The sequence below is a fragment of the Kogia breviceps genome, chromosome 3 (genome assembly GCF_026419965.1).
Source record: "Kogia breviceps isolate mKogBre1 chromosome 3, mKogBre1 haplotype 1, whole genome shotgun sequence".
In the NCBI taxonomy this organism is placed as follows: domain Eukaryota; kingdom Metazoa; phylum Chordata; class Mammalia; order Artiodactyla; family Physeteridae; genus Kogia; species Kogia breviceps.
Genome location: NC_081312.1, coordinates 11,379,520 through 11,388,222, shown reverse-complemented (window position 1 = coordinate 11,388,222; position 8,703 = coordinate 11,379,520). Strand labels below are relative to the sequence as shown.

At 45.2% G+C, this 8,703-nt stretch overlaps 2 protein-coding genes across 2 annotated transcripts; one reads left to right on the top strand and one right to left on the bottom strand.

Moving 5' to 3' along the window:
- Positions 1-2,331: 2,331 nt before the first annotated feature.
- Positions 2,332-7,085, top strand: LYSET (lysosomal enzyme trafficking factor). The gene is made up of 2 exons (XM_059056909.2): positions 2,332-5,825; positions 6,272-7,085. The coding sequence occupies exons 1-2, from the start codon at positions 5,728-5,730 to the stop codon at positions 6,681-6,683; spliced, it is 510 nt and encodes a 169-aa protein (XP_058912892.1). The 5' UTR covers positions 2,332-5,727; the 3' UTR covers positions 6,684-7,085.
- Positions 2,860-5,695, bottom strand: MOAP1 (modulator of apoptosis 1). The gene is given in 7 exon segments (XM_067027600.1): positions 2,860-3,676; positions 3,679-3,802; positions 3,804-3,898; positions 3,901-4,494; positions 4,497-4,566; positions 4,568-4,691; positions 5,058-5,695. Coding segments are annotated over 7 exon segments (1,785 nt in total). The 3' UTR covers positions 2,860-3,536.
- Positions 7,086-8,703: the final 1,618 nt, after the last annotated feature.

Below are 8,703 nucleotides of genomic sequence, written 5' to 3'. Positions count from 1 at the left end.
AACTAGACCAGGTTATGGGTTTTGAGGAAATAAAGTGCCCTTGTCATTGCATCATTATCAGGAATACGTGCCATCAACGTGACTGATCACTGATATTAACCTTGTCCTAGCAACGCAGTCCTTGTCATGTTTGTTCACTGAAAAGTTACTATTTTTCTTTCCATATTCTATGTCTGAATTCAGCCCACACTGAATTCAGCCCACAGGAATAAACTCCAACTCCTAAAGGGGGAAATAGCCACACTAATGATTTGAAATTCTTCTGTAAGGAAAACTGGACTCCTCCCACATTTACTTATATCATAATGAACTCATGAATATTTATTTTATACTTTGGGTTATAACCCAATACTACACTATTCATTTTGTTCCTCAAATTGTAGCTTTCGCCAGTGGGAGCTCTTTCAGGCTTGCTCCTGTGTTCCTTTGATGTGCCAACTGATTTTTGCTTTATGAGCACTTCTTTTGCATATTTGTTTGTAATATAAGAAAAACACATTTAGGAAACAAAAGAAAACTAAATTACCCTTATAGTCCCATCATCCCAACACAACTGGTATTTTAGTGATCTGTTTGTCATTTACATTTTTGAAACATAGCTTATAAAGAACATGTTTTATTACTTCACCTGATTTCATAAACATAACTGCCATTTTTTACAATTATGTTGTGTTTACCAGATGCATATGTGAGAACACCTTAAGAAAAGCTCTCTGGAGTCAGACTATGTGCCCCCTGCGCCCCCGGGGCACTGAATCTTTGCTCCTCGATCCTCTCATGCAGAAAAGGGAGGAAATGATGGTATGTTTTTCGCAGAATTTAACACAGCAGCATAGAGTAGGTTAACAGCAAGGACTGTGGAAATAGATGGCCTGAGTATAAATCCTGACCCTGGAAGGATTTCGTTAGGAAACCCTAGGCAAGTTACTTAACATCTCCGTGCCACAGTTTCATCTGTAAAATGGGAAAACAAAAGGCCTTGCTTCTCACTATTGTTGGAGGACCAAATGCATTCAGTGGTGCTCAGCCCATATTCCATAGCAAGGGCTCAGTGTCAGGTATTATTGTTGACTCTGGGTAGATCTCCATGGCAGGGCTTATAACCTAAATTTCATTATACAATCTACTCCCCCGCCCGCCATCTCAGTGCCTCACATACAGGAGAGGTGCAACATATTTTTTCTAATTAATTATTTGGGGGGGGCTGTGTTGGGTCTCCGTTGCTGCGCGCAGGCTTTCTCTGGTTGCGGTGAGCGGCGGCTACTCTTCATTGCGGTGCGTGGGCTTCTCATTGCAGTGGCTTCTCTTGTGGAGCACGGGCTTTAGGCGTGCAGGCTTCAGTAGTTGTGGGTCGCGGGCTCTAGAGCACAAGCTCAGTAGTTGTGGTGCACGGGCTTAGTTGCTCCGAGGCATGTGGGATCTTCCCGGACCAGGGCTCGAACCCGTGTCCTCTGCATTGGCAGGCGGATTCTCAACCACTGTGACACCAGGGAAGCCTCGAGGTGCAACATTTATTAACACGCATGTGTGCACACATTCACAGTGTCTGTTTATCAGCAAAATGCAGCTAATAACACTTCTTATTACTAAGGTGGTAAATAAATGACTATACGCATATAAACAAGATCGGAAATACACCTTTGAATTTATCCATGTCATCTAGTATTTAGCTTCTCTTTCCTCACCTTTATCGAAGTGTAACTGACAAGTTAAAATTATATACATTTAAGGGGTACAACATGATGGTTCGATGTGTATTTAACCTTCCATAGTGTGAGAACTTATGGGAACTTATAAAGAATGAAACCATGACATTTAGTCATAACAGAAACATTATACTATGCCTTCGAATCTAAACCAAAAATATATATCCCAGAATTGGTTCTTAGGGGGTATTTTTTATTAAAGATAAAGGTCAGACGCAGTTTGACCTTTCAGCAATTTTCATTTTTTTCTTCATGTTTTCATTCTTTTTTTTTTTTTTTAGAGACAAAATCACTAACCCAGGGCTTCCCTGGTGGCGCAGTGGTTGAGAATCCGCCTGCCGATGCAGGGGACACGGGTTCGTGCCCCGGTCCGGGAGGATCCCACGTGCCGCAGAGCGGCTGGGCCCGTGAGCCATGGCCGCTGAGCCTGCGCGTCCGGAGCCTGTGCTTCGCGACGGGAGAGGCCACAACAGTGAGAGGCCCGCATATCACAAAAAAAAAAAAAAAAAATCACTAACCCATGTCCACCCTCCCTGCTGCCTGTGGGTCTTACAGGTTCTCATACTCCCCACTTCTTAGTGCCCAGTTTGTAGTAGTGATTAAGATGTAGTCCACACTAACGCATACTAATAGTTCATTTATTAATTGTTGTTAACAATCTGCCCTGCTTCCCTTGTGAGGCTGGGTCCAGACACCCTTAGGATTGCTTCTCTTTCTTAGCAATGGAAAGAACATCGGCCTTGCAGTAAGGCAGATGACAGAATTCTGAAACTAGCTGTTTTCTTATATTGCAGGATTTTAAGAGGATTAAGTGAGGAAGTACATGGAACATTGAGTCCAGTCTGCCGTGCAGAGGTATGCAATGTTCCTGTCTTTCTTTTCACCCTCCAAATTCAACGCCCTGATGCCTTTGAACCTGCTACTTGCACTAATTTATACAGTCTTATTTCATTCTATTGTACTTCAGGAGAAGGTCCTGCCAGCACTCTCACCTAGAAAACTACTCCCTACCCACCTGGGCACCAGGAGGAAAGTGTCCAAGGGACTAAGACTGTGCAAGTTCAGTGGTCTTCAGATTCATGCTTTTAGAACCCTTTGTTCAAGTGAAATCTCCCTTGCAACCTTGATACAAACAAACTAGGTAAAATGGTCATTTTATTCACATTTCTTTATTTTATAAGTTCACATCTATAATTTTGCAACCTATTAAAATGATATTCAGAACTAGATGCTTTGAGACACACATCAGAAATCTAGGGTTAGAGGTAGCAGCTGCAAACTGACCAACTGCAGCATTTAATTCTGCCTCTTGTTTTGATGGCATAGAATCAATAAAATTCCAATTCACACAGAAAATAACCTCTTAACCCCTGCTCACGATCTTCATGATTAACGTAGGGCCGTACACAATCCAAAACTCTCTATGATACATTATCACATCTGACAGCTACATTTGCACCTATTATCACACAAGCTGACATCTGAACGAGATCGCATCAGCATGTGCACCTGAGCCTTGGCCGTCCTCTCAGAGTATCACACGTGCGTAGTGATGAGACTTTTTGTACAGCTGTGTGTGGTAAAAAAAAATTCACAGGGTGAATTTAAATATATAAATACCAGTGCAGAACTACATCCTTCTAGTCAATGACGCATTTAGGAGACATTAAATGGGCACAGAAATGACAAAGGATTATACTGAGAATTGCACAAAAATGAGTTACTTGGCAACACACGATAGGGATTGGTTAATGTCTGTCACTGAGTATACAGACTATTCTACCTTATGCTCTGCTCACTGCCAGAGAGCCCTTCATGATTTCCCAAGATTCAGGTGAAGTGCCCCTCTGATCCTGCCTGGAGGAGGGCCTCCTCCTCCTCCTCAGCTGCCTCTTCATCCTTTATTAGCGTCAGGAACTGCAGTAAGCCAGGGGCTGAGCTGTCCTCTGACAGAGCAAACTTCCTGCGCGCTGGACTGCTCCAGCAGTGACTTGCTTCAGGCGGGCCTGATTCACAACTTCTTGCTCTACTGCTCCTCTCTCTACCAGTTTCTGTAGTGAAGGCTCCAGCCTTAGTACATACGCAGACAATTTTTTTTTCATCCTTCTGGTAAGTGGTCAGATGTTTGACCTGCAACACCCTGGGATTATTGGTAACCCCAAATACCTGCTCCAGAGCGTGCAGGCATTCAGGGTAATTAAAGGGCTGTTTATCTTGAGGACACGAATGATATCAGATGCCGGGCCTCTAAGGCTCTCTAGCAATCGCCTTCTTTTTTCGGCATCTGACACCTGCCGTGTCTTCATCATTTGCGTGGCATGAAACAGCTAGGATTCAAACTCTTCTTCTTCTGGCTCTGGAGGATCACTGCCTGAGAATACGCTCAGCTTTTTGTATTTCAGGTGTTGCAGGGCAAGCTGAAGAGCCTCATCTAATGCCTGTGCCAACATGGGGGCCCGCACTTCTGGGATCATGTCCTGGTCTAGGTCAAAAAGGCCGTTTCCATACCCAAGAGCTCTGGTAAACTCACCCAATATCACGCCCTCTCCCTCTAGGAATTCATGTAACCTGCTTAAAAATTCACTGTCTGAGTCAGGGGTCTTAAAGATCACTCTCCAGGCACCCCCGCTTCCGGGTATCTCTTTAGGGACCAGAGCATGACTCGTCTCCTCAGTAAGTCCTATTAAGGCTGCATTCCTGTCCTCTTCCCTCCGGAACATCCTCCCGAGCAGTCGGTACTCGCTCAAGGGAGCTAAACCAGATCGCAGAGCCTCCTGAATTTCTGCCCTTTACAGGTCTGGGGGATGCCGGCAATCAACAGCGCTTTCCGCGGGTTTACGTCCATTCCCCTACACCAGTCTTTCTAAGAGCCTCAGCGTAATGATGCCCAAAACAACACACTTAAATTCCAATTTCTCCCGGTCACTGATGCCACTGCAATTCACAGTATTCCTCCGCGGTAACTGAGTTAAGTCTCGTCGACGTCTGCAGTTCCGACGGGCAGTGAAGATGAAGTAGTCACGTTAGGTCAAGTTGTAAACGAATAACCCGAGCCCAGAGAAGCGCAGCTGCGCCGGCGGCCGGCCGCACTGCGGCAAGCAGCCACCTTACCCTCTCCCGGCCTCGGGCGCCCCGCAGCAGACAGCGGGGTCCCACTCCCCCTCGCAGCTATCTAGTAGTCATGTCTGGGTCCGTCGCCGGTGGCCGAGGCGCCAGGGCCTGCTTCCGACGCTTCCCGGGGGGCCAGGTCCGAGGAGAGAGTGAGCGGCTTCTCCTGCACTCGGATGGACACTCGAGAGGGATATCCCAACTGCGCAGAGGCGCGCAGGGGAATGGCTGACCGCCCATTGCTGCGGTGCTCTCCGCGGCGAGGAACGACGGGGGCGATCAGAGCCGCGAGCGAAGCGCCGGGGAGAGGCTTTGAGGAGCGCTGAAGCGGCCAGGCCCAGACTGCCGCCCACCTGAAGGGTAGCGCCAAAACCGGGGCCTCCGTAGCCTCCCCCGACTCCCAGCAGAGCCGTTCCGGGCGCGCTCATGGAGGAGGTGCCGCGATGGAGGCTCCCTGACGTCACGAGGGGGCGGGCTTTTCGGGGGGCGGGGCAAGCTCGCTTCCGGCCCGAGCCGGAAGCCCCGACTGTGGCAGCATCCGGGACGGCGGGCGGGCGGGCCAACCGGGACAGGAGGTGAGATCCGGGACCTGCCCAGCTCTGCAGGCTCGGCCTGTGGCCGCTGCCGGGCACTGGGCTCCCGGCGCTGCAAGGCGGAGAGACCCGAGTCTGGCGCCGCCCGCGCATCCCTGTCGCGGCGGCGGGCGCTGCAGCACGACAGGGGGCGGGGCCGGCTGCAGGGGAGGCCAGGGTGGCTGGGCCGAGTGACACAGGCTGGGGCTCCGGCAGCGGCGACAGGGGCCGGGCCTCCGCGTGACCGGCTGCAGTCACGCTGTGCTTAATCACAATTAGCTTTTGCTCCAGGCTGGCCGTGCTCACCATTCTCCCAGCCGGTGACCCCGGAGATTTCTCTTATGGTGGCTTTCTCTGAAATGCCAAAGCCACCCGATTATTCAGAGCTGAGTGACTCTTTAACGCTTGCCGTGGGAACAGGAAGATTTTCGGGACCACTGTAAGTGTTTAAGAGTTGCTGTCTTAACTTGGGGGCTCCGACATTGGTTTGACTTGTAGAACCAAGCTTTCATGTCTGAAGCAATACTGTTTATTCAGAAAGTATTTGAAGTATAAAAGTGAAATGTTCTCTAGGAAACGAGTTTAATTACAATTTAGGGGAACGTGTGCTGGACCTATTTAAGCCAGATTTAGTGCTTTATTTGTGGGATTCAGTAAAAAGCACACTTAATATATACTAAAACGTTACTTCCGCATAACTATTACCTAAAACAACCTGTAAGATGTTTATATTCCTTAATAGATGTAAATTTAATTTAGTTATTTTAAACCTCAAATGTGTTAGGGAGTATTTTAGAGCTCATTGGACAAAAAGTAACTACATTTGGAATAGTTGACAGCATTACTAGATCCTCACTGTGTTGTTATTGTTGTTTTAACTCAAAGGCACAGAGCATGGAGAATGATGAACTTCCGTCAGCGTATGGGATGGATTGGAGTGGGATTGTATCTGTTAGCAAGTGCAGCAGCATTTTACTATGTTTTTGAAATCAACGAGACTTACAATAGGCTGGCCTTGGAGCACATTCAACAGCACCCAGAGGAGCCCCTTGAAGGAACCACATGGACACACTCCTTGAAAGCTCGGTTACTCTCCCTGCCTTTTTGGTTTTGGACAGTTATTTTTCTGATACCTTACTTGCAGATGTTTTTGTTCCTTTATTCTTGTACAAGAGCTGACCCCAAAACGATGGGCTACTGTATTATTCCCATATGCTTGGCAGTTGTATGCAATCGCCACCAGGCATTTGTCAAGGCTTCTAATCAGATCAGCAGACTACAACTGATTGACACATAAAAACAGTCACTATTTTTTCCTTACAAGTACAAACCTGCCAGTACTGTATGAAGCCTGATCACAAGACTGCAGTTTCTTCACAGATCTCAGGAAGCTGTGGTGGGGCAGAGGCTTTTTAAAGAATGTGACTAGGGGACTATCTTTATCTGAATATTGAATTTTTAGGTAAAGCCTGTGATACAGTACTACAAAATCATGTTGATGACTTCAGATTTTGGAAGTAAAATTTTATCTGTTATTTGTTCTTTAGAAACTTGAATAAGTACCTGGATTCATATTTTTATTCTACTGTGCAACATAGTGATGATTCAGAAATTTTTCCTTTGGGGAAAAAATGAACATTTCCATTGTGTTTAATGTAAAAAGGTCCAAACATGGTCATAAAATTTAAATTTTATACAATTACTTGGCTTGCTTTAAAATTCTTCAGACTAAAACACCAATTCATGCTGTTGTAGCTAAGCCAACTATTTATGCTTGTTTGCTATCAGCTTGTGAGAAATTGGTATAAAATTATTGAGGTGATGGCTGTCTTGAGAAGCAAAATGTGTTCTTCGTTTTGGTAATGCTACTGGCATTATTAATTAGCTAGAATTATTCATGCAACTTTTTTTTTTAAACTACTTGGGAAGAGACTAAGTGTTTGAAAGTTGAGAAATCTAACACATAGAAGATGGAAACAAGGTGCTCAATGAAAATACTTAAGCCAGTCCCTGTCAGATGTGTGACATCTAAAAGACGCTCTCAAGTCATCGTCCTGATTTTCTTTTCTGCCTAAGGTCCAGTCTTCAGACGTTAGGTTAATTGCATGAAGATGTGACCCCTGTACTGCCTCCTTTGCATCTGTACTTAACTACCTCATGTCTGGTAACAATACAAGTAACTAAAACATGGAAAATTAGATATTAGGATTATTTTTATTCTTTTCTGGGTGAGATCAAGATATATTTTTATACAGTTATGTCATCAATACCAGGGAAACGTTTACACTGACCAATTTGAATAAGAATCATAACATTTTTTGGTGCTTAGTCCGTTGGGCCCTGTCCTAAGAGCTTTACATGAATTAACTCATGTAGTCCTCCCAACAACCCTATGAGATAAGTTATTATTATCCAGATTTTACAGATAAGGACCGTGAGGTGGAGAAGCTAAGTAACTTGCCAAAGGTTACACAGCCAAGAAGCGGAGCCAATGTTCTAACCTGGCATCTGATGCCTTTATTCCTAATCACTGAGCTGTGGTGCTTCTCACAAATGACGAATGTTTCAGCACTGGCTACTGTCTGCCTAACCATGCTAAAGATTGGAAAAGAACTGAGAAAGGTTTTTCTCAATGTGCGTGAGCTACTGAAAATCTAAAAGTTTTCAGGCAACCTCAACCTTTACCTTATATCCAGTTTGACCAGAATGGAAGGCTGAGCATTCCATAGCAAGCTTTTACTTGAAAGATAAAATAGGTACTCTTGTAGCTCAGAAGCAGTGTGATCAGATTCTTGTTCTTCTCCAATTAATCTCATCTCTCTCCTTTACTACTTCCAAAGGTCTAGTTACTGAAATGATACATTTTTTGCTACAATACATTGAATCTTCAAATTAAGCAGCAGTTTGAAATACATGTTTCTGCAAGGGTCAGATAACCAAATCACTTGTATCTTTTGAATGCTTACTAAAAGCATGCATGCTGCAGGCAGTTTCCTGAGTGATACACATTCATGCTGCTGCACACGAGTCCTATGAGGCAGGTATGTATTGGTACTAGGACCATTTTACAGAAGAGGAAAATGAGGAAACCTGAAGCACATACCAATTAATAACTTGCTCATGGTCACACAGCAAGTGGAAGAGCTAGGATTTGAACCCAGGATATCTTGTTTCAGATCTCCAGTTCTATCATTCCACTATACTGTTTATCAAAAAAAAAGATTAAGGAAAGTCATTGAGCAGTTTCTTTTTTTTTTTTTGCGGTACACAGGCCTCTCACTGTTGTGGCCTCTCCCGTTGCGGAGCACAGGCTCCGG

Bases quoted from the DNA above. Each gene is read 5' to 3' on its own strand.
- LYSET (XM_059056909.2), top strand. From the start codon at position 5,728: ATGGTGGCTTTCTCTGAAATGCCAAAGCCACCCGATTATTCAGAGCTG. The intron at 5,826-6,271 runs GTAAGTGTTTAA...TTTAACTCAAAG, and splicing joins GGAAGATTTTCGGGACCACT to GCACAGAGCATGGAGAATGA.